Genomic DNA, 26,999 nt, shown 5'->3' with positions numbered 1-26,999 from the left:
GATGAAAGAGATCTGAGACTACCTGGCTCAAAATATTACCTGTTCAGAGATGTCTCAAGCTAAATTAGTTCATTGTTTCCTAACATTTCCAATGCAGTATCCTGCATATCTTTTAAAGTAATTTTATTCTTCAATTTTGAAAATGTTGAAGTACTTTTAGTAGTATCTTACCTCAAACATTATTCTTTCAAAAATCAATCTTCTCTGAAGTATTAGAGGGTCTCCAAAAGGTTTCCAACTAATATTTATTATTGGCAAAACACAATTGCTTTGAGGTTGGGTTGCCTCATGATGAAAAGACCCAGAGAGCGTTGCCAAATTTAGCAAATAAAAATACAGGGTGGTCTCTCAGAATTATTTTTCACAACTGCATATGAATCTACAATTGTCTCAAAATAAGAAGTTTATTTGAAGAAAAACCCAGGACACCCAGTTAAAACTGAATTTCATATGAACAAGAAATATTGTATAAGTATATCCCATGTGTATTTGGGACATACTTATACTAACAAGTTATTTGTTGTGTAACTGAAATTCAGATTTAATTAGGTGTCCTGTATTTTATCCGGCCACCCTAGACTCAAAAGGATTAAAGGCAAAGAGTGGAAGTCGACAAAATCGGAAATCACCATCAATATAGAGAAAGTAAATATAGACAATGGGTTGAGAGGTGTGTCTTTAAAACATGCAAAGACATGCCTGAGAGCAAACCCTAAGGCTCTGAATCTAATGCCAGTGCAAGAGAATCCTGTCAGAAGAGTTTTTTCTACATTAGTTGTACTCAATTCTAGATCCCACTCTTAATTTTAACCTGTTGACACAACTCCCAAATAGTGCCACAGACTTGTGCCTCTCTACCCCATCCAGTTCTGGCTTGCTCTGAGTCAGGGACTCTAGAAATGTCTCTGATTCTGTTCCTACAGAAGCGCTAGGCTTGGAACCTCTTCCTTCCAACTATAGCAGCCCATCCACTGGTGTTTAGATTAGTAGCTCCTGGTTTAGTTGTAACTATACATACATGCCGAAACCTTGGCTACAGGGTCTTCTAAAAAACTGCCAGAAGCAGTTCAAGACAACTGGCTGAGGTTTAACCAAGGAACAAACTTGTTTTGGTAAAGTCATTTAAAAAATAACCCAACCCTTTGTAAACATCTTTGCCATTCCACAACTCAAACAAATGTAATTTCCTATTCAAAAAGTAAGCCACAGATATCCAAAAGATTAAACTATAAAAATAGATCTGTTAAATTCAGTAGAGAAAAATATACATTTATATAAACACAACAAATTCTTCAATAATTTCCGATAACAGGAAGATATGAACCAGAGGAATTAAAGACAAGTACTCGACAGTACCAAGCAGGTAATGTAAATTACTTAAATAAGCCAGCACGCTTGAAAGAGTGAGGACTATGGTGAAATAAAGAATACCTGCGGGGCTTCCCTGGTGGCGCAGTGGTTGGGAGTCTGCCTGCCAATGCAGGGTACGCGTGTTTGTGCCCCGATCCGGGAGGATCCCACATGCCGCGGAGCGGCTGGGCCCGTGAGCCGTGGCCGCGGGGCCTGTGCGTCCGGAGCCTGTGCTCCACAGCGGGAGAGGCCGCAGCAGTGAGAGGCCTGCGTACCGCAAAAAAAAAAAAAAAAGAATACCTGCCACCCCAAAAGAAATGCACATTGGATTTGCTACTCAGCCCCACTCACCTGACTTGTGGTAAGCCACTTCACATTTGCAGCCCTTCTCATAACCTATACGCCTACCCCAATATCAGGGATAGGCATGAACCATAAGTGCGTAACATTTCACCCTTACTCCACTCACCCCATTGTGATTGATTCAATGATGAACCCAATTAGAGTTATGGAGATGCAACTGGACTTCTGACAGAAATATATTGGGGCCAGTAATCTCACACTATTTCATACTGCATCTGAACCTAAAGGATGTAGCTGGGAGGCACTCGCAGTTAGTTATTCTATAACCACAACAACAAAGCCTGTACAATATTGGAGTCAACTAAAAGGAAACAGACCTGGCAGATGGAGAGGTAAGTCAAGACATTGAGGACATGCCTAAGGCCAACTCTACCCTGAACTTTCCAGTTATGTGAGACAACTTAACTTATTCAGTTGTGCCATTATTCAGTTAATGCCAACAAATTAATGCTTTTCTCAAACCAGTTTGGTTTGAATTTTCTACTACTGCAACCAAGTGAGTCTCGATACAGGCATTCAAAATCAGTTTTTTAAAACAGTTCACACAAACACACAATGCTACGTTTGGCTTACAGGCTGCCGGTACGCAAGTATATGCAAATATAAACTCTTGGGTTTTATGTAAATTTTTTTCAAAATATTTTCTTTGTAAGATATAGTATACCTTAAGATTTAATATACCAGTACTAGCCTTCAAAACTACATTTGGCAAAAGGCCAAGAAGCAACAGCAGCCTTGATCATCACTACATAATATATATTACTTTCTTACAAGTATAGCAGACTATAACGCCCAGGCCTCTTTAAAAAGAAACAAGCCCTAAGCATGTGCACACAACACAAGCATAAACTGACAAGTATTCACAGAGTACTGTGCTAAAATGATCATCCTCATCTCTTCACCGCCACCCCACATACACATTCTCACACACACAAATACACACAGCCGTGCACTAAGGCACGTGCACCCCCACACACACACACACTCACACACTCACACCTGATGCCGTCAGAATATCTAAGGCATTGTGATGAACAGCATGGCTTTTTGGATCAGACAGACTTGAGCTTGAAGCTTGCTTCCACAATTAATTAGCATGTTCTTAGACTAGTTACATAATCTCTCAAAGATTTACTCTTCTCATTTCTAAAAAGATGATTATAATATCTCCCTGAGAGAACTCAGAAAAAAGATAATACATGTACATTACCTAGCAAAGTAACTAGCATAGTCAATAAGTAATAGCTATTACATCAAATGGGCATGCATACCTGCAATTAAGTGACACTTATCATAATTCAACACATAAGAAAAAATGGTATAAAAATATAAAAGATTAGAAGCCTTGGAAAACATAGTCTGGTTCTACCGTGTACTATAAGCAAATTTTGTTTCATGAAGTTTTTAATATTCAAATTAAGTGTTCAAAAACAGCAAAATGACTATGGCATTAGGGTAGTAAATAAAAACCACAATCCAAAAAAACAGAGAACTAACTATCTTATTTAAAGTTTACATCAAATAAGGTCCAACTGTAATTAGATTAAGTCAACTTTACATCTTGAGATAATATTATCCCTCCAGGAATTAAGTTCTTAGAAAATAAGACACAAATAATTTGAATTAAAGTAGTACTTCTAAAAATGCCCAGAGTGAGAACACCATATTTGCTCATTAGAGACTGTCTAAAACATGAGTGCTAATGGCAAGATTATCTGTAACAAGGTAAAAGAGTTACAAATACATAAGCTTACATTTGCTTAAAAGGTGTTAATATAAAAAATTAAACTCATAACAAATGACATTTCAGCTTAGAAAACCAATAATAATACATTTAAGTCCAATGTAACCTCCTTACTAAATAAACTCCTCCATCTAGGAATCCTAATTAAGCCAAATATACTTCCTGTCACAAAAGTGATGTTCAAGACATACTCTCCATTCACAAAAAGAAAAGATTCTTTCTCAAGTGAAAGGGATGCACATACTACCGTAAGACAGCAATAATGAAGAATCATGGGCAGAGAAATATATTTCAAAACAGAATCCCTTGGAAAACAGCTTGCATTTCTACACTGGGTGCTGAGCTTTCTTTTAGACCTTTCACATCTAATTACCTCCAGCCATGAAGGGTTATTAATCTTACTTTTACAAACTGGGGTGTGTCCCAGTTCTTAAAATCTATGCACAATAAAAAGTGGTAAGAGGGAGTAAAAGACAAGTTAACCCATGACAGACAAAAAGACATGGCAAACATTCCAAATCCATGCTGTCCAATACAGCAGCCACTAGCTACCTATGGCTATTAAGCACTTACAAAGTGGCTAGGTCTGAAATGAAATATGTTGTAAATGTAAACTACAGACCAAATTTCAAAGATACTGTATATATTGTTTACATGTCGAAATAATAATTTTGGATATCTGCATTAATAAAAACTTCAAAATTAATTTCACATTTAAAAATATTTTTAATAATGTTACTAGAAAATTGAAAATTACATATGTGACTTGCATTATATTTTTATTGGACGGCACTGTTCTAAGTCATAGCATCTAAATCTATGAGTTTAGAGGACTTCCTTCATTTGTGATCATTCCTAAGTTTGTCTTTAACAACAAAAAAGAGATAAGCATCTGCCAATTTACACAATCTACATTTCCTGTCCCACATCCGTACTTTTCACACAACCTCTTAGGACTTGTTAACACCAGTGAACACTACAAATACAGAATAAATGTACTAATATATAATATAGATTACATACTTGAACATTATGCTGTTACTAATGTACTAGTGCTTTTGTCATGCAGCCAACAACTGATACACATTTTCATCAAAACAGAAATCCATTAAAACATCCATTTCAAGAGGTGGTTAGTAGGCCAATCATAAAGTCAACCTAATTCCCAGAATTTTATTTGCCAGCTAGGCGTGGAAGGCCACACGTAGTTCCTACTAATAACAACTGGGCTTCTGTGATAATGTAATTACTGCCTGTTGCTTGTGATACTCAAGTCTTTGAATCCCCAATGTGCAACAGCTAGAAAAGTACAACTTCCTTGTAAACTTCCATTATTAAAACACAAAGACATATATAAACGTCATTTTTTAGTCACTGAGTATTTAAAAGTGAGAATAGCACTACAAGAGGTTTAAAAAGGTAAAATTATAAAATCTCCTCATTCATATTTGAAAATAATATATTAATTGATTTGAACAATGAACTGCAACCAGATCATTTCCCCCTAGGAGCATCCATGTGTCAATTAGTTACCTAAGTCTCTAACCACTACAACTCACTTTAGAGGCTCATCTGTTACACCTCTAAATCCTAATTCCTCTTTTCAATACTCTGCAGAGATTTCCTATTGCCCTTCCATGTCAGGATCCTTATCTTCAATTTTGAGTTTCATTAGGCTAATCTCTATTTTTTTCTCTACTTTTCCGCCTATTCCTTCCATTGTGCTTGAACAAACCTACTGATCTAGTGTTCCATTAACCCACCCCTTCTCCAAATCTTCTCTTCTGTTATATTTCCACTCTTGTTCCCCCACACATTCATAAGGGGGAAAGTCAAGGCAAAACATAATTTTATTTTTCTTTTCACCAGCTATTTAAGAAGCTCTTTTAATTCTACTTTCAACATGCAAGTTCTCAACTTTCTAAAGGGTATAAAGTTATTTCTCTCCCAAGTATCTTTCCTGAATAAATGACAAATTTTAATTTGTCTCTTCATACTAATTTACAGTAAATGTAATAATCCATTTATAAAATTAGTGCTTGGAAGGAAATTTGTGGTCCCCAAACCTCCTGAAATGTTACACATTAAGTATTTGACTTTTTACAGTATATTTCAGATTTTCATCCATATGGAGATTATACTGTAAAAGTTGTGATTAACAATTTTTATTTTTAATTAATTTATTTATTTTTGGCTATATTGGGTCTTCTTTGCTACGCACGGGCTTTCTCTAGTTGCGGTGAGCGGGAGCTACTCTTTGTTGTGGTGCACGGACTTCTCATTGTGGTGGCTTCTCTTGTTGCGGAGCACGGGCTCTAGGCGTGCAGGCTTCAGCAGCTGTAGCACGCAGGCTCAGCAGTTGTGGCACGTGGGCTCTAGAGCACCGGCTCAGTAGTTGTGGTGCACGGGCTTAGCTGCTCTGCGGCATGTGGGATCTTCCCGGACCAGCGCTCAAACCCATGTCCCCTGCACTGGCAGGTGGATTCCTAACCTCTGCGCCGCCAGGGAAGGCCAATTAACAATTTTTAAAATCACTATTCATTTACCTCAACTTGATTTAATAAGTACTCTTAATTCCATGTTTTGGAAAGTTACTTTAACAGATTTTTTTAAAGTGTTTGTTTAATATACTCTCTGTCAATCTGAACCTGTATTCAACAAAACTTAAAAAAATACATATGTATCTTCCACTTGCTAGAAACTGGGCTAAATGCTGATAATGAAAAATGCAAAAGATGGCTGCTGAACACAAGACTTTAACTCTTACCGGAGAAATAAATCAGTTACCATGCTGTATAATATCTTCGTATTCTGTCCCACTCATCACTGCTACTTGTGGACTAGAATTATTTTTTTGTACAATCATTGGTTCTAATACCTCGTTTTTTCAAAATGTTCTCCCATAAACATGCCTGTTTATTTTTCCATATAACTGCTATTTACCATTCCATGTAACATATACAAGGTATGTAATATCTAACTCACTAAAATAAACAGATGAAATAGGATTATTATCCGCATTTCTGAGAGAAGAGTTAAATAACTTGCTCAAAAGCTCACAGTTAATTTGTGGAGCTGGGACTTGAACTTGTATTTGTCTAACTCCAGAGCCCTTTATCTGGGTCAGCTGGACTTCCTGGATGTACAAAAGGACAGTTTTTGCTCAGCTGTTTGTTTTGCAGGCGGGGCGGGGGGAGGGGTGCGGAATCTGTCTCTGCTTTCCCAATAGTTGGGAATTTTATAGTCACAGTCATTACCAAACTATAATGGTGGCACCTTTGGTCTCCCCCCACCCCTAAATTTAAAAGAACTGTTCGCAAGTATTTTCAACAAATAGAATATTGGCTTTTTGTTAAAGAGAAGCATATTTTATTATTTTAAGGAAAAATTCTCTTCTACTTCACTGTTTAAGATTTGAGAGTCAGTTAAAATATACCAAATGGTGCTCAGCCTCAGGAGTGATTAGGAAAATGCAAATCCAAACCACAATGAGATGCCACTTCACACCCACCAGAATGGCTATAATGAACAAACAAACAAACAAACAACAGAAAATAAGTATGGCAAGCACGTGGAGAAATTCGAACCCTCATACATTATTGGTGAGACAGTAAAGTAGCACAGACTTTGTGAAAAACAGTTTGGCAAGTATATGACCACAATTCCACTCCTAGGAATGTACCCTAAAGAACTCAAAACAGGTATTCAAACAAATGCCTGTACACACAAGTTCACAGCAGCACTATTCACAACAGCCCAAAGGTGGAAACAATCAAAATGTCCATAACTTATGAGTGGATAAAATGTACCAAATGCTTTTATTTCATATTGTGTTTCTTTTTTAAAAAAAAATTGAAGTACAGTTGATATACAATAATATATAAATTACAGATGTACAATATAGTGACTGGTAATTTTTAAAGGTTATACTCCATGTATAGTTATTATAAAATATTAGCTATATTCCCTGTGTTGAACAATATATCCTTGTAGCTTATTTTATACATAACACTTTGTACATCTTAATCCCCTACCCCTATGCTGGCCCTCCCCCCATAACCACTAATTTGTTCTCTGTATCTGTAAGTCTGTTTCTTTTCCTTTTTTTTAGTTATATCATATTATGTATTTCTTGAAACGCTCAATAACTTTTCTTCTTTAGCCTACTGTTGCGATATATCAGAGGACTGGGAACTGCCATTCTTCAGTCTTGCAACAAACTTCCTTTGTTTGAAGAGTATTCTATTTGTTTTTACAAGTTTAGTGCTCTTTGTTCATCAATGAAATTAGACCATTGTCATTTTGGCAGTACTAGTATCATGCTAGGGGACTTAGGTCATATTTGCCTCAAAACATGTTTAAGGTAGTTTGTCATCTTTTCCTATGCTCTAGAATAAAAGATAACATGGGAAAGAGCTACCACTTGGAAGTTTAAAACATCTTAATTGTAAATCTATAGAGAAAAGTATTTAATAAAAGTATTAAGCATAAATTTTTAGAAGTTATTTTACAAATAATCTAATCCATGTTTTCAAATGAATCATCCTCTGTCGATTATCGTTAAGAGACTGCTGTTGAAGTTTGGTTTAAATTTTCTTTTTTTAAAAAAAATAAAAACATCTAGTAAGATTTAGGGATGTCTCTGGTGCTTTTAGCTAATGCCATCTTCCTCCAAAGTTGCATCTTATTAAGTTCTGATTTACTTTTATTTTCAGCTGTTTGCACTAAAATTTCATGCCCTCATTAAGTCATTAGCTACACACACATACATATAAATATACACACGGCCCTAATGTTTCGCACACTCCTCCCACTTTTACCAATCTTTTGCATTATGACACAGGCGATCAAAGTATAGAGAGTGCTTATGTTAAGAAACAGCTAGCCATTAAAAACCAAGTAAGAAACACGATCTTAACTGTTCTCTAGCTTCATAGAGAATAAATGGTATTTCATTATTTCCCCCGTCCCTTCCCAACTCTCCTCATCCCAACAATGACCCTAAACCTCAGAGCACTATTTCTCAAAAAACTGATTACAGCGCAGCTAGTACGTGAATCCTAAGACATGCTTCTCAAAATGCATATTCTCAGGCCACTGCTGGACTACGAAATTAGAATCTCTGCTTTGGACAATGCTTGATTACAAGAATATTTTGATTCACCAAGCATAACCAGAACACTGCCCACATACAGCATTAGGGTAAGGTAGCCCTACAACTTATCATACTAACTGGGATATTTCTGAAAGTGAAAGGAAATGCTATTAACAATTACACCAAGACAAAAGATATAAACCAGGATGTATGGTCAAAGTAGGGTTCCTGTGGTATGCCACACCTTTGAGAATTTGGCTAGTTTCAGAACTACTTTCAACTTAGGAGTTCATTAACATTATCCTAAAATGTAGTGCAAGAGTATTATACTAAGAGGTGAAAATATAAAGAAGCATTCCACACCCAGTTCTGGTGCCCAGTTCAGCTGGAAAGAAAGGGCATGTGATAAGAGGCGGTAAGTAGCAGAGAATAAATATGTAAGTCTCTCAAAAGAGAGATATGCAGGAAAGGCTTCACAAGATGTAGGATTTGAAATGGGCCTTAAAGGAGCACTATTGTTTGGTGGATGAAAGCCATTCTATGCAGTGAGAGAAGGTAAACGGAGATGCAGAGCCTAGAAACCCATGTTATGCCCAGGGGGTGGGAAACAGACCACTTCTGCCAGAGCATAGCTTTTATACATAACAGAAATTAAAAATAAAGATAAGTTAAGAACCAAATGCAGAACATTTTGATGGACACCCACTAAAATTCCTGAGGGAATTCCATAATCAAAAAAAAGCTGTGACACAATGTGGCATGAGTGCCCAGGGGAAATGAGAAGGGATAAAAGATACAAGAGTGAAAAAAAAGAGTAATACCCCACATAAGAGGAAATACTAAATACTTAAAGAAGAGTAATTAGGAGAAAGAAGAGACATTTCAGGGACATCAAAAAGAAGTTGAAAGTAAAGACATATAAGAAGGCAGGCAGTTAAAACAAAAAAGAAATAAAAATAAGTCATATGAAGAAAACACTGACAGCCAGATTACCAAATGACGTTTTCAAATAAAATAGAAGAGGAGAAGCCAGATTACAAAAAGATGAAAGAAATACAAGACAGAAAAGTGGAGATGTGGCTATATATATGGCTCAGTAAACTAAAAGATAAATGGGCAGCCAGATAGTGGATAAGAAGAGAAAAGATGACAATTAAATGGGCTTAAAAAAAGGAAAACTCTCAGAAACAGGATAAGGTTAATAATTGGAAAGAGACTGGAGATAAATGAAAAGGAAAGGTTCAGTTTCAGGCAATGGGCTAGCAGAAAAATCCTGTTAAGAGCACAGATTTTCCTGTAAATAAAATCAAATTCACTCACAATAAAAAGATCAAAGGAATATACAAAGATACATATTGGCCAGAGAGTGTGTATATATACACGTTAAGGTCATACAAAAAGCTTAAATTTAATGAAAGATTTCAGAGTTTAGGGGAGGTGTAAAAAGTAAAATGCTAGAGGAAGAAAATATTTTTTGCATAAAAGACAATTTCATATGCAGTAAAATCATACACATTTGGTCATGATAGATTTTACATAAGAAGTCTATTACAAATTATACATTACTTAAAGCAATGTTATACAAAAATATTTTTATTACAGCATTATGATTTGCTATCATTATAATGTGGAATCTAGATCAGTAATTTGCAACTGGAAATGATAACCCTTCCTCCCCCCTAGACATCTGGAAATGGGAGAAGGAGTTGGTTTCTGGTGGCCACAATACTGGGAGAGGCCCTACTAGCACTATGTCAGCAAAGTCCAAGGATGCTCAGTGTCTTCTAAGGCAAAGAACAACCCAGTCCAAAATGCCAAAGTGGACACTGATAAGAAACACTGTAAACAGACAAAGAAGGTCGCTTTTCTTGTGTATTCTCCTTGTATATTTAGATAAAAATGAACAACAAAGTTCATTTTTAAATTTAATTCTTGTGATAATTTGATTCTGATAAAGGTCTTTGCATTCCACCTTAATCTATTTTAATTCAGAACTTAAGAACAGACATATAGTTCTAATAAAGGAATTTTGGTTATTCTAATGCTAAGACATTGATTATCCCTTGACAAATGAAGAGGTGGCCAGGAAAATATGTTATGTTTAAAGCAATAGTTTCAGTAAGTATTCAGTTTTTAAAATAACACCTAGGGCATTGGTTAAGTTGAATGACGTGCATTTGCATTATTTTACCACCAAATATGTCCATGCAACTTTTATACATCCAAAGTTTCCTAAGGCAAAGCAATTTAAGTTGAAGTTTCTTTAAAATTAAGAAGGTCTGTAAGGACTATAGCAGCATATACTGAAGTACTGCAATGGAATGAAACACAACAAATACAAGTTCACAATGAGTCTGAAAAGGATAATAGGAAACCAACTCATTATTCTGAAAAGGAAGAAAAAAATAAATCTGATAAACAAGGGGAAGAATTAACCACTTACTCTATATATGCCTTCACTATGTAACTCACCAGATTGGTAACCAAATGGAAGATGTGGGTAAATTTCTCTTAAGAGATGTATTCCAATAGCTACCAGCATCACAAAAAGACAATCAGATGTGTTTCCTGATAGAAAAGCTCACTAAAACCTATAAAGCAGTTTTGTAAAAAGAAAAAAAGTGTGGGGGGCTATCAACCCTGAATATGAACCTAACTTGACCTAACTCCCAATTTTACAGGAAACACTGAACACAAAGAAAGATATTATACTATGACTAAGAATGCAGTAAGCAAATCCACACTTAGAAACTCAGCCCTATTTCATTAAATAAATTGCAAAAATGAAAAAGAGAAAGACAAAAACAAAAAAGAGAGAACTTATAGATTGGAAGATACATAACAAACATCGACCAATCACAGTGTCTCTACTTTATTTGGATACTGATTCAAATTAGTTGTGAAGAAGGAAGGTAGACATACCTGAGACATTTGTAAATTTGAACAATGACTGATTCAGGAATTTTGATATTTTTAGATGTGTTAATGACATTGTGGTTAAATTAAAAGAAGTCCTTACCTTTTGAAAATGCACACTGAAATAGCTGTTCTTTAAAAATGCAGATGAAATGATGTCTGAAATTTGCTTCAATGTAATATGGGAGGGTGAAATGCTTTGGTGTTATAGATGAAACAAAATTGGTCAAAGGTTGGTAACTACTGAAACTGGGTGAAGGCTACAGGGGTATTTATCACACTAGTCTGTTTACTTCTGTATATGTTTCAAGTTCTCCATAATAAGTTAATTTAAAAAAAATTAAGAAACCTCAGCAGGAGGGAAAAGCGATCATTTGCAACGTGTTTATTTTTGGGCTTATAAAATAACAAAATGAATACTTGGCATAGTCCTCTAATGGATATGGGGATATTAAGCATCTGGGAGGACATAACAGAAATGTCTTTAAAAATTTTAAACAGACACTGATGTAAATAAAATAAAGAAAATCTAAAGGTGCACTAGTTAAAACGGTCACTGAATTCCACACAGGTCACATGCATCTAAGTTTGTGTTTAAACCCTTCAAATGCCAGATTTCCCCTCTTTATGATAGCAGGTAGATTTACTACAAGTATTTACAAATCCAAAAATATTACCAATACCCTTAGAAACAAGTGTGAAACAAAAATAAAACCATAAAGCCAAGGCTTTATGATGCCCTCTATATTTTGTTGTTGCTACTGTTTAAATTGAGAAGACTACAGAAAGCAGTAGGAAGCCATAAAAAATGTGTAGCCACAATCTTCTGAGATCGATTCTCTTGAGGACCCTAAATAAATGGATTCTTGACCTACTAAAATTTAATGTAAAAAAATGATCCATTTGTAAAGAACCTATAAGATTGTAAATGGCAAAACAAACTACAAATAACCACCCTCAGAAATGGAATGAATGGTGTTTATGAAAAGCGAGTCCCATGGATATAAAGGGAGAATCATCATGATGATTTATAAGTAAAGGAAAATAAAATAAAAAGGTAACAAAATTCATGTTTCCCTAGGCCTTTCACTCAGACCAAAACATGTGGAGCTATACTCCCAAAAGCAATTTCAGACTAGAGATGTCTTTATTTTTCCCCAGACAAGCTAGAAGTTAAACAGAATGACAAAGTACATTTACTCTGGGACAGTGAAGCAGCAAAGAAACTTCAGAATGGCAAAACTGGTCCAAATCCCTCCAAAACAGACAGACTAAACCTTGGACAATGAATGAACAAGGCAATATTGCAACTCCTTTCAAAGTTTTATCTGTTGCAAATAACCATAAAATTAAAACAATTATTATTTACAACAAGGACCAAACAGGAGGCTGGGATTTTAAAAATTTAATAACTCTAGAAATTTGACCCTCTTGCTATTACTTAAGGTTAATCACATCTTACTAACCATCACATCCAAAACAGGTGCTAAAAACAAGCTTACGCTATTTCCTTTTATACCCTTATAAAACTGATAAAATGTCAACAGAAAGAAAAAGCTGAAAGCTTTAGAATTTAATTTTAATACAGTATTTGGACAAGATGCAAGACAGATTTGATTCATAAAACTCATTTAGTTTTATCAATCTGAAATGAACTATATCAACCCAGCAGGTCACACTGAAAACATTAGGTCTGTTTTGCTAAGTGAAACAGTTCCTCTTCCAGAGAGACTCCTAGGAAAAAAGCAAATCTCCATACTATTATCTGGAAATATTTTTGTATAAATTCACAAGTTTAGGAAAAATAGTGTTTAAATAAACTATGAAACGATATAAAACAAGACAAAATTAAGAGGGATCTAATATAAAGCCAAATTTCTATAAAAAGTCAGATCTAGTACCAGTATTAAAAAATAACAAGTGAACATGTTGCTGAGAAATCAGCATTAAAATACTCCTAAAATCCTGTGATTAGGACTTTTCTCCATAAAGCTAGAAATTCTTATCCATAGATTTTTTTCCAACTTCAAAGCAATTCATAAACATAGACCGCTTCACAATACCCCAGACAAAAAAGTAGAGGCAGATTTAAAGTCTCATTGCTTTGCCCAAAGAAAAGCCTTACACAAGGAACTACAAGCTAGAGAACAAAGATTTGCCTTTTCCATTAGGATCATATTCAATCCCTGACCTTCTTCCTTACAAGGCAAGAGAATAGCCAAGAAAGCTGGCAACTTGGGGAATGCTCCTTGAAAAGAAAATGCTTCTGAATGATTTAAAAAGAAGAAGAAGAAGAAAAAAAAAAAAAACCCAAGGCGAGCCTAGCACCCCCAAGCCAAAGAAGGCAACTCTTCTTTCTCCAACTCACCATCTGGACCTCACTTGCCAGGTTCTAAAACCATACAGTATTTTGGATCCTTCAAGAGACTATAAGCAAACAAATGGGATGTACTCATACTAAAGCATGCACCTACAAACCCTTAAACAACTCTGAATGCTTTTACCAGATTTCTCAAGCAGCAGTATACAAAAGCAAAAGTGCTTACCTTCACGTAAAAAGTAAGCCTAAAGGGCTTCCCTGGTGGCGCAGTGGTTAAGAAATCTGCCTGCCAATGCAGGGGACACGGGTTCAAGCTCTGGTCCGGAAAGATCCCACATGCCGCGGATCCCACATCCCACTTGTTGCGGAGCAACTAAACCTGTGCCCCAGAACTATAAAGCCCGCGCTCTAGAGCCCATGAGCCACAACTACTGAGCCCACGCGCCGCATCTACTGAAGCCTGCACACTCTAGAGCCCGTGTTCTGAACAAGAGAAGCCTGCGCACCACAATGAAGAGCAGCCCCCGCTCCCCTCAACTAGAGAAAGCCTGCGAGTAGCAATGAAGACCCAACACAGCCAAAAATAATAAATAAATAAAATTTAAAAAAAAAGTAAGCCTAAATTTTTGCCCTGGAGCTGTTATGTATATGCACTACATGTGTGACAACTCTCAGATTAGCTTTTGAAATCTTAACAAGAATGATACTTGAAAGGATTGTTTTGGGAATTAAATAAAATAGCATATTAATAGGCACTATACTATGGAATCCAGTAGTGTCAGGCTGGGTGCTCACCTATTCATGAAGTATATATCCTTTGAATATAGGGAGAGAAATCGATTTCTCACTGAATATCCATATGCTCCCCGACATTTTCCAGCCACCTTGCAGTTGGTCGAGGCCATGTGATTAATTCATGCCTTACTTCCAGACCAAAGCACTTAACAGTTAGCCAGCACATGACCCTCTAGCTATCTTGCCTGGACACATGTTCCAAATGGCAGGGCTACAAGATGTAAGCTGCACAGATCTGAGCCGACACGTGGAAGAGCTAAACAGGAGAGTCCCTGGACCCACAGAGGACTTCATACAAGTGAGACAAACGTTTATATGTTCATGTTATAAGCTTTCTAGGTTTGTTTGTTAACGCAACACAGCTTAGCAAAATTCAGCGTCTCCTTTTACAGCCTAACTGCACTCAAATGCTAGACAAAATGCATACATAAAAATGGCAAGTCCTGAGCTTAGGTATTAAAGGATATCTTCCTTTCTGTGTAATTTTGTATATCCAGAATGAATAGAATGCTTAAAAGAGAATTCTGATAGCAAAGTAGAAAAGTAATCCAATGTACACAGAACAACTTAAAAAGAAACTGATACTTATAGTTTCACCTTAAGGAGAAAAAATTCCAAAATCAAGAGTCTAAACTTTTTTCTAGTTAGGCACGCAAATTATACAAAAAAAAAAAAGCAACAGTACAAAAATAACAACTGAGAAACTAAAAACAGCTATCAGGAAACAGGTAAAAGAAAGAAAAGCTGAACAAGACTTTAAACACCCTTTCACCATGAGTAAAATAGCTGAAGTCACTTGCCATTGTAACAGAAGTATTATAGAGCCACAATTGCTTGCCCGCAATTCTGGAATATCCCAAAAGCTCTAAAAATCAAAGATTAAAAAAAAAGTAAGTTTGGAGAAAAATAATTTGGCAGCAACACCAAACATGAACTAACCAAAAACTATCTGTAGTGTCTATTTATCCCCTTAATATGAACATTCATACAATTTGACTGTAGAAATATGAATGTGTTTGATTATGGAGTGCTTCTCCAGATCCCACTGGCAGTGTTACATAAAACACAACAAATATATCACATTCCCTTTCTAAAATCTTAAAATTTCCAAATTCTGAAACATTACTGGCCCCAAGAGTTTGAAATAAAGGACTGTGGACTTGTAACAATAATAGAAGTAAATAATCTCTGTATGGTCTTAATGATAAAAATAAAAATCAAATGAAGAGCATGGCTTTCTAACCTGTTCAATCAACGTACTGAATCCAACTGAATTTTGATGACTTTCCAATGGTATTTCTACTTGATGATACTACAATATTCCCAGTAGCACACAGATACAACCAGCCTAAAGCTAAATCATGAGAGGGTATAATTAACTAGAAGGAGACTAGTTAATTAAACATACTGCTGTAAGCATTTCTGGCCTCAATAGACCATAATTTAGCAGGTACTCAAGGTAGCCATTCCTGTAGGTTCACATAAAAAACAGCCATGTATCAGATAACATAAGATAAACTACAGCACAAGAGTAGTGGGAGATGGGGACACCAGCTCTGAGGAAGGTGTAGGAGAATGTATTCAGTAGGCATCACTAGTAAGATAGGAAAATGGTAAAAAGCAAACTGTGTAAAAATTAAAGAGGCAAGGTACTAGAATAAACATCTACAGCAGGATTTCTCAACCTCAGCACTACTGACATTTTATAGCCCAGATAAATCTTTGTTGGAGGGAGCTGACTTAGGCATTACAAGGTATTTAGCAGCATCCCTAACCTCTACTCACTAAATTATCAGTAGCAGCCCCTCTTCCCCCAGTTGTGAAAAGTCTCTAGGCATTGCCAATTGCCCCCTAGGCCAGGGTGGGGTGAGGGAATAAGAAGGCAAAAACTGCCTCCAGTTGAGAACTGAGGCAAGAGAAATATTAAACGTTTAAAGATGTTTATTCTTCTAGATTCTAAAATGCCAAATATACTTCCCTGTTAAAAGCAGTATGAGAAGGGAAAAAAAACATTTTCTATTTCTCTAGATCTACAGGTGGTTTTATGCTATGTTTTTAATCTTAATTTTGTAGGAAAGACCAGAATGGCAGATCAAGTTCTCCGTTATCAATCGGAGCGCCCGGCACTCTCGGGAACAATGACTTGCTGACTTTCTTATAACTAAACATACCCATCTGCTGTTACAGCAACTTATTCAAGGAGAGAATAAGGTACCAGTTGGTTATGTATAGAAGGGAACAAAACAATTTGAGTCTTGCACGCAGCAGCAAAGTAACCATGCAACTTTTTAAATGCACAGTTTTCACATACTTTCTAATTACATTATCTGCACTGAACTTAACAGATCCCTAATGAAAATGTGACCTTTAGATGGGGAAGAATATTATTTTCAATCACATCATTCTTTTGGAAAAAATTTTTAGTCACAACAGAACTGAGTCCTTCTGCTACACTGGCATATATGAGGGAAATAATTAGCTTTACTGTGAATCAATTTCCTTTTATAATAAAAATGGTAACCAAATACCTCTGAATAATCACATTAAAAATTACAATTATGAAAAAGTAAAGAATATATGGGATATTTAATAGATTTTCTCCAATCCAAACTCATTGTTTTGCCTGTAATTTCTATTCCCGTCAATCTGACAGACTTCAACTTATTTACTAACTTAATAAATCTTCACATGAAAAGCACTGTGTGAAGCAAGACAGAAAAATGTTCAAGACAATCCTCCTTTCAAAGGAACACTAACTCTTGCAGAAGGTAGACAAACAAGTAAATAATTATACTGTATAGTATTAACATACTGGATTCATGTATTGATATTACAGCTGTGCTGAACCAACTATTAGCTTATGCTGATGCCAAAATGTAATTAATTTATAATAAAATAAGAACTATTCCTTGGTAGATGACCACAGTAGAGTGAGAAGGAAAACACCTTCAGTCAGAGTAGTTCTATACTTAACTGTTTCACAAATCGAGCGTCCAACTGAGATTTAATTTTTATAAAAAGGCAATTGCAGGATTTTTTTTCAAGAGTTGAAAACAAAAGGACTAGATGATTAATGACACAATTTTGTTTTATAAAATAGGGTACCTTCACATAGCACACACTGGCTAATATAAACTGGCTAATATTGTTGGCCAATAACAATCAAATGTATAAGTAAAAAAGAAAAAGCAATCTATCCATATGTGTGGGAGGGTTTAAAACCAAGTATTGTATAAGCAACCAACAAAGCTATGTAGATATCACATGTTATTTTGATCATGACCTGCCTTCATACACCAATTAGAGAAAGCTTCCAAAATCTCTCCAGAGAAGGAGAGAATGCTATGTTTAGGTAACGAGTAAACTGTATCAATTCAGGATCTAAATTTTACAAAAACATTGATATAATCTCATTCTCAATACAGTAAAACTACAAATTCCTACAATGGAACATTTAAAAGAGAAAACATAACTATCACCATTATTTAAAAATTTTTTATTATAATTTATTGGACAGTCAGAGCATTCTCTACTGAATTAAGTATCATTAACCTTATGCATATTCCTTTAAAGAGGATATACTATTTGTTCAGCTTTACCCAATGTTCTTAGGTTTATTTTCTTTTTTACTCAAGTTCCAAGGAACTGCTTTTACTAACATCAGAAAAACAGCTGCTTGACATAGTCTCAATAAATAGGTGCGAAGCTGGTTAAGATGAAATTACTCCTACAGTTGGATGCTGATGCACTAGAGAAAACGCCAGCAAGAGTGAAGGCATACTGCTATAAACTAGCTCTTTAACCATGCTACGGCCACTTTATTGACCAAGTTTATATCGTTAAAAAAATTTTAAACATATTAATTCATCTAATCCTCACAACAAACTTATAAAGAGGGATATCATTTTAATCTTCATTATACAGATAAGAAACTGAAAGACAGAAATATTCCATACCTTATCTAAGTTAAAATAGCTATTAAGTGCCAGAGCAGGGATCTGAACCCAGACAGTCCAGTTCCAGTACCACTGCTTTTCAAACCTTAATATACATACCATTCACCTGGAAATCTAGTTGAAATTCAGATCCTGATTCAGTACTTCTGCAGTGGGGGAGGCAAGATTCTACATTTCTAAAATCTCATCTGAGATGCAGATGATGGTGGTCTGAAGACCACCCTTTGAGCAGCGAAGTTCTATCTTCCCTAGAAATGGTGCAAAGTGGTGGTAACCCTCAAAGGGAGATAGAGCTCATCCAGTTAGACAATTAGGCTTACAAATAAATCAGGGCTTGCCAACTTCTGGTTTAGAACTTAACTGCTTCTCTTAATTTTTTTTTTTTAGAAAGAAGGAAATGAGCAAAATTTGCAAGCACTTAGTACCTACTTTCAGGTTTCGCATATTAATACTATAACTTGATACCGTCACACCTCCCTCCCAATAAGGTCTTTCCTACATTCAAAAACTATTTACAAATGTCCCTGAATACCTACTTTAACACAGATTCAATCTGAACATATTAAAGAATATTTTTGGAGAGTATTTTTCTACTTTCTCAGATACAGAAAGAATTAGAGGCTAAGTTCAAAATCCAGCACCTTTCTAAACTTCCACCACTTGTCAAGTCCTGAGAGGACAAGGACACTCTTTGGATGGAACATAAATGTCTTAATAGCACATACAATTTCCCTTCATTCTCACTGGTGTATCACCTGTTTATACTCTAATCTGGAATACAGTAAAGAGTATGAATTGAAGGCACTAAATGTCATATCCCTATGTTTAGAATGCTTTGGCCTAAAGCACTCCAATACCTAAAAATTGAAATGTCATCAAATCATTGGAAATAACATTTTATCAAACTTTTATACTATTGGGAAAAGAAATGTCAATACTATCAAAATGTATTCAAACATGTTTAAAGCCACACACTTAATTCAGTAATTAAGTCTATCCTATGATCACCCTGGGTGTATACATATTTGACACAGCTGTATAGTAACTAAAGAATATTTTATTAATTAAACATAGGAAGGAATTTAAGAAAAATCTTAATCAAGTCTGAGTAATTTTGGTTTTGTTGAGTTTTCTTGTATTCCATTCAACTTTTTCCTGAATGTACACAGACATACTTTACATTTCTTCCCTGAGGAAGAATTAAATGTGTCACGTACTTTGATAAGCTTATAAAAATCATATTCAAAACCAAAATGGAATTCTGATTAACTACACATTAAAGTCAAAAGAATTAGGTTTCAAAGATTTCAGGCAATATGAATTCACATACTCTAGAATTTATTAATATGGAGTCCCACTTTTAATTAAGACAAAAATTAACAAATTTAAACTGTACGATCATCATAAAGCTAAAATTCTCACCAACGCACCTGTGAATTATAAGAACACCACAAGTATGACACAAAGGTAAAAATACAATACAAATTTTAAATTAGCTGTCAAAATCCTAAAAGGCCTCCACTAAACACTCACTATTCCAAATTCCTGCTCAAGAACAAGGGCTAGATGTTCTTCCGCCCAAAAGAATCTGAAGACTTATAGAAAAACACACAAAACTATTTGGGTATTTTACTTATCCAGCATATGAAGGAAGGCTGTCTCCAAACTAATAAAAAAAACTTCTCCAGTCTCCTACTAAGACTCATATTTTCTGTTTTTTTTTCTTTAATCACTCACACAGTCACAAAGAAACTCATACATAACAAGAAGCAGAGAACTGAAAGATGTAATTTGCAATAGTTGACAGTGATCACAAGTTGTGACAAGGGAAAGCACAGACGATGTATCCCAAGTTACTGCACACGGGCAAGCCCAAAGGTTCACTATTTCACTAGCCTAATCACTAAATGTGAAGCATTATTTCATGGACTGAAAGGAAATCTGGTAGATAAAGAGAAAAATAATAATAAGTTAAACTTTCTATCTCCAAGAAAGACTCTACTTCCTCTAAAATAATCGTCAGTGACCTTGTGGAAACATTCCTGGGCTAAACATGTAGAGCACATTTCTTCGGCAACTGCAACACTAAGCTACTGCTCTGAGGGCGTCTCACACATCTCTACTGGGTTCGTTAGATTTACACAAGAACACTAGTTTGTGCCATTTGCAGAAAATCAACAAAAACCTTTAAAAAATGTTAGACCTTAACATGCAATTTTAAAACATTTAAGACCTTTGAACGGATAGATCTTTACGTCTTTTACAATGAGAAATACCAGAATACACTCTGCAAGTTAAGTGATTCTTCCAGAGAGCAAATTTAACTTGACCTCCCTAAATGGCTACAGATTTGACACACCATTTAGAAGCCTGAAAGGAAATACTTTGATTTATTTATTCTCTAAAGCAGTGCTGTTCAACAGAAATATAATGCGAGCCACATATGTAATTTTAAATTGTCTAATAACCGTATTAAAATGGTAAAAAAAGAAATTAATTTGAAAACATTTTATGTAACCCAACATATCAAAAATATTAATATTTCAACATGCAATAAATATTTATCAGAAAATCAGTAAGATATTTTACAAAAGTTCTTTTCTTCATACTAAGTTTTCAAAATCTGATGTGTATTCTACACTTACAGAACATCTCATTTTTGGACTACAACTGAAATGGTCAATAAACACAAGTGGTTAGTGGCTACATTACCGGACAGTGCAGCTCGTAAGCACTACTTTGAGATCTGACATTCCACTATGTTTAAAATTAGTATACATTCATGTTTCCTTTTTGAACTGAAATGTCTGATTACAAGTATGAGCAAATAAGGATCAGATCACCTTATTGGAGGAGCCAGTTAACACACATGATAAGAAGCAGTTGGATTATATCCTATTATATGTCAAGTAGACTTCAGAAATAGGTCTGATCATCACAAGTGAACACAACTTGTAGCAAAAATATAGGTAAGACAAGAAAACATTTTCATATCAAACCACACTTCCTTATTTCTAGCAGCCACTCTTGTTCTTGAGCAGGTATCTCCATGCAAATTATCTAAAGACTGGTTTTCTAAGTTTGATGAATTTTGGAAGCCATAAAGTCACTATTGAAAAAGTGAGCACTAAGTAAGAGGAATTTAAAAAAAATTTTCAGGGAAAAAATTATCAACCAGTTACTTTTAATACACCTATACCAACCAACAATCTTAAATTATTCTACATGAGTTTCACTGAAATGACTTCTTCCCACAAATTCCAACTCATTCACTGCTTTTCATACACATATTTCAAGTACTAAAATTACTAAGAATTTTCCAAATTAGGCCATTTAATTAAAATGTAAATAATTCCAGCAATGCATTCTCTAGAAAACAGCAACTAAAACCATTAGCTTAGCACGTAAAATTTGTCCTTAAGGCAAGTTACTGAATAAATCAAACAGAAACAACTATACTCTTGTTTACCGCATTTACATTTTGTAACACCACATTCAGCAATTTCTAAATTTGGAAGGTCAGTTCAGATTGCACACAAGCAGTAACTTTAATGCTTAGCAAAATTTTAGAAGTTTCTGCAATATACTTCTGAATAAACACAGTATAGAACTATTACAGCAGAACAAAAATCAGCACTATTCATACTAATCCCAGCAAGAAGCACAAAATCATATTCGTAAGTCCAAAGTGTATGATACACGCTAAAAAGGTTTTTATCCTCCCAAATTAATTTAATTCACCCAAGACAATTTTTGTTTAATCCACTTGCAAAGCTGAAAAGAAACAAATGTAGCCTCTTCTGCAGCACACATATTCAAGGACAATACATAAATCTCTTGATATTTTTCCACAATTTGAAATTAAAACAAAATTTGTTTCTTACCTGCAGTTAGGAGGAGGATCAAGGGTTATTTCAGCTAGCTCCTTCTGAATTCTGTTAGTGAAATGAGAACAGACAAAAAGGATTTGAGAGAGTCTACAGAATAACCGGGGAATTACACTGCCCTCTACCACCATGCAGTTAAATGCAAGGCTGGCTTCGCCTTCAGTAATGCTAACATGGCTGCTTCCTCTTTGTTCTCAGAGGCATAACCCAAATCCCTTAACAGAAACTTTGCAGCTTTTTTTCTCACTTGCTACTATAAATAAGTAAGACATTTACACCTGATTTGAGAACTAGCCCCCCACTAGTACTCAGTAAAGGATATAAAATGTATTTTAAAACACTTTTTACCAAAGAAATTCTCTTTTCAAGCTTATATGCAAATGAGACAAGAAGGGAGGAGGGAAAGCACTAGAATATTTGACAATGACTTCAAGTCACTTTTACCAAGGTAAGAGTTAACAAGCTACTGCAAGAGTACATTAATAATTTTGACAATATTTTATCTGTAAAAAAAAAAAAAGCTCGAAATTTACAAATATTTTTACCAGTGAAAAACTTCCAAAGGATTCTGGCATTCTTATTTAACTGAATCTGTTTTCCCTGACCTTAAGTACAGCACTTAAATTTAATAAATTTGGGAGAAGAGATAATGACATCCCTGAGGTAAGAGGGAAAAACGCAGTCCTTATTTTATTCAAATTTAAAATGCTTTCAAAACTTAAGATGTGTCTAATATGTTCATCAACAAGATTACAACAAATTGAGAATTTTAAATTATCTCAAAGACTGCTGTTATTTCATAAATATTCTCGTTATTAATACTTGATTATTGATGTAATAGAGGTGAAAATCCATAGAATATCACTACAGAATGCCAACATTTGATCAGCTTTTATATTTTCTTTTTCTTTTGGTTGTGATCAACAAAAATCAATAAAATGTCGATACTGGTTAATGCTATAGAAGCATTTGATGTATAATTACTAGAAATCATGGGTATTCCACTACTACTACCACTGCTGTAGTCCCATTGACAGTCTTTTTTTCACCATTACAGATAACACAAATCAACAAGAAACAAATGATCTTTCACTTATATCCAACAAAATATGTTTCTCCTGCTGTTGAGTATTAACGTGACAAGCATATCCACAAGTTTTAGAGTGAACAGGAAAAATGACAAAGTTGTCACTCACCAAGTGCCACCTAAAATGTAAATGGCTACTTTTCAGTTTTATTTGCCCTCACAAGGACACAGAGCTATATAGCTTAAGCCATAGCTTAATTACAAAAAGTAATACCTGGGATACATGACTTAAAGTAAGGTTTGTAAAACTGAAAGCAGATTTGGAGCACAATTTTAAAATCTGCTTTCAAATATAGCCAAGGCCTTGAATTTACAAATTTTCTAGCAAACATGACCATTTCTGATCATTAAGTTTCATGAAGACACTGCTGATCTAAGTGTCAATTTCAAGGAAGCCGAATATGACTCATAAAAAGGAAACATCCTCAATGTACCAGCTAATTTGGGTTCACCAAATTTTCCTTGCCAACTCCTTAAACAATCTGTCAGATGTTAGTCCAATCTCTGCTCAAGGACACTCACTGAAGTCACCAAAGTATAGAACGAGTTTGCTTAAAAGTCTAATTCTAGGGAGGTGGATTATATGCCACCTAAAGAATGACAACTCATTCAAGTCCAAATAAAACTGAGCGCAAAGGAAATGTTTTCGAACTATTGCTACTGATATAAAACCAACAAAAGCGTCCAGCCATTTGGAAGACAACCTGACAACGTGCTTAATCCTTTTTTTACACATTACCTTTTAGCACTAGTGGATAACTTAGCAGTGGTTTTGCTAGAGAGTTTGGTGTTTTTCTTCTGCTGGGTGGCAGAAGGTTTTCTTTCTTCTTGTTCTTCAGGCTCTGGAGCGGCTGGGTCTCGCTGGTCCGCATCTGAACTACCACTGCTGGTGCTGGGGCTCTCATCATCGGACCTTTGCCGATCACTGGACATCTTGGTAAAGTTATTTCTTGGAAAACTTTTAAAGAGAAAAGGGGGAAAAAAAGGAAATGTAAGTCTAAGAAATAAGCCAACAGCATTTTCTTCTCTTAATCTTCACCTAAAATCATATTTTAATGAAAACGCTTCAAAAGTGTTCACACATCTCATCGTACAGGAAGGTTACAGGGGAGGTGATGTGTCTCACAACGGCAGCGTTCAGGGCTTTACCGAACTCAAGTTAGAAAACCCACTCACATTTTTTTCCATCCCTTGGACAATCTATCAATTGTCTACTTTCTCAGAAGGCATGAAACAGATTTGCCAGGGAACTTAGGCAACGAGCATTAATAACATATGACACACTGTAAATAACAGATCTCGCTGAAAAATGTTAAAAAGTCACTAAAAACGTCTAAATATTTACACAGTGACATTGGTCAAAGCTACCAAATTCCCTTTCCGAGAGGAAAACATACCCTATTAATAGCCCATATGCTTATTTAAGGTGGCGATTCCTCCTCTGAGCCCGTAAACCTTTAAATACAACACTTAACGAATTTTAAAAAATCAACTAACAAGCTGCTCTGGCCGTTTTCACCGCCAGCAGAGAAGATTCATCCGGCCAAGACCGAGCTGCCACCCTGGGAAAAGCAGAATTCAAACTGCACCTTCTGCAAAGCTCCCCGTGCCATCAAGGTTCCTCGCTCAATTTTTACATCACGGACCGACATTTTGTCCAAAATAACGAAAAAAAAAATTTCAGAGGAAAAACAAACAAACAAACAAAGCCCCAAGAAGTGCAACAAATTTCCGCGCCCGCCGAGGCGAGCCGCGGCCGGCGACGGCGGCCACGCAGCTCCGCGGCCCTTTGTGGGGAGGGCCGCGCGGGGGCCGCGGGCAGCGCTCACCGCGCCGGGCGCCAAGTGATGCGAGCAGCCCGGCCGGCCCCGCCGCGGCTCGCGGACACCGGCGGCGCGGGCTCCCGGCGCGAACAAAGCTGCCCGCCCCCGCCCCCTCCCCCACCGCTGCCGCCGCCCCAGCCGCCCCCCACGCGGCCCCCCGGCCCCGCCGCCTTACCTCGGCCGCCCGCCCGGCCCGCTCGCGCGCCGCTACGATGTGGGGGAGGGAGAGAGAAAAAAACCCTTCCTTAAGGAAATGGAGGCAGCTGGGGGGGGGGAAAGGGGGGGGAGGGAAAAAAAGAAGCCGAGGAGGCTCTGGCCGGGGAGTGTGGAACATTGAAAGTCGGAGGGGGTTGTGCAGTGCCGGGCTCCGGCCGGAGGGTGGCGCCGCCCAGCGCCTTCGGAAAAAAGGGGGGGGGGTGGGAGCTCGGCTGGGCGAGGGCGCGAGCTCCCGGCGAGGCGTAGGGGACGCGGGAGACCCCCGCGCACCGTGGCCTCCCGCCGCTACCGCCCGGCTCGGCTCCTCCCGGCCGCGCAGTCAGCAAGTTCCAAGGCGAGCGCGGGGGGAGGGGAGGGCGCGGCGGCGGCGCGCGTGCTCGCTCGCTGCTTGCCTGGCGGAGGGGCGCGCGCCGCCGGCGCCCGGCGGGCGCGAGCTGTTCCTGCGCGCTCCCGCGCGCTCTCTCCGCGCCTCCCTTCACCCGGGGGGCGCACGCGTCCGCCCGCGCGTGGCCAGGACAAAGAGCGCGGCGGGGACCCGGCGGGCTGGCCCCTGACGCCCTTGGCCGCGGAGCCGGTACCGGAGAAGGCGGGGGCGCGGGCGCCGTCTCGCGGGGCCGCTGTGCCGCGGGGTGGCTTCCGGCCTGAGCCCGCCTCCGGAGCGAGGCTGCCCATTGGACTACCCGCCCCGCAGGCTGGGGCCAGGGTCATCCCCGGGGCTGGCCGCATCTCCTCTCCCTACACACGGGCCAGCGTGGTCCACGGGGCCCCCACGCCTGGGCAAGGGCCCGGGGCGCGTGGCCGGGAGTCTCCTGCTGCCCTGGAAGACTGGAGACTAATGGGTGTCGTTGACGAAGCCAGGCACGCAGGCGGAGGAAAGCTGCCTCTTGCCCCTCGTGTGAGCTAAAGGGGCAAGATGAGGTCTTGGGCACTGAAGGAGGAAAAATGGATTTCGAGACTAGGTGACCAGCCTCTGCTTCTCCTTGGCCCTCAGCCTTCCAAAGGGGAAGGTCCTTCGGATGCGTTGAAAACTTAAAAATTCAGAACAATTATTGAAATGTCCCACTCAAGATTTTTTAAAGTGAAGAGGGTCTTTTAAGGAGGGTTCATACCTGATGCTTTGCTGGATGCCCTTCTGACGTGCCTGCTAGACGCCAGTTCTGGAAAGAGAAGCCCTAAGTGATACTGGGTCAGAATGTCTACACAGAAAAGCTTCAGATGGGGTTAAGGGAAGGTTAGTTTTCTTCTGTCATTCTCGCTTGCAATCTCCAGGTGGACTCTGCAGTTTTTGCCCCGGGCACAAAGTGGCCAGAAGTACAAAAACTTCCTGTTTGCAGCCCAGACCTTCTCCTGCTACTGAGAACTTGCTCCAGTGATGGAGCCCCTAAGGAATTTGGGGATTCTTCTTCCACAAGTGTCAGGGGCAGGGGTGCTGGGAGAATGTGGAGTT

At 37.5% G+C, this 26,999-nt stretch overlaps 1 protein-coding gene across 5 annotated transcripts in view; it reads right to left on the bottom strand.

Moving 5' to 3' along the window:
- The window catches only part of UBE2E3 (ubiquitin conjugating enzyme E2 E3), a 100,636-nt gene extending 75,061 nt beyond the window's left edge, over positions 1 to 25,575 (bottom strand). For all 5 annotated transcript variants that reach the window (XR_013811036.1, XR_013811037.1, XM_079709959.1 and 2 more), the window contains exons 1-3: positions 25,512 to 25,575; positions 24,253 to 24,471; positions 22,424 to 22,474 (exon numbers count right to left, since the gene is read on the bottom strand). Coding sequence is in view for 3 of the 5 variants with exons in the window: in XM_079709959.1 (XP_079566085.1) it covers positions 22,424 to 22,474; positions 24,253 to 24,446 (245 nt within the window). In the remaining 2 variants the exon portion in view is untranslated. The remainder of the gene's footprint in view (positions 1 to 22,423; positions 22,475 to 24,252; positions 24,472 to 25,511) is intronic.
- Between the last annotated feature and the right edge of the window lie 1,424 nt (positions 25,576 to 26,999).

Source organism: Hyperoodon ampullatus (genome assembly GCF_949752795.1).
Source record: "Hyperoodon ampullatus genome assembly, chromosome: 8".
Lineage (NCBI taxonomy): Eukaryota > Metazoa > Chordata > Mammalia > Artiodactyla > Ziphiidae > Hyperoodon > Hyperoodon ampullatus.
The sequence above is the reverse complement of the archived record's forward strand: the minus strand, read 5'-3'. Positions and strand labels throughout refer to the sequence as shown.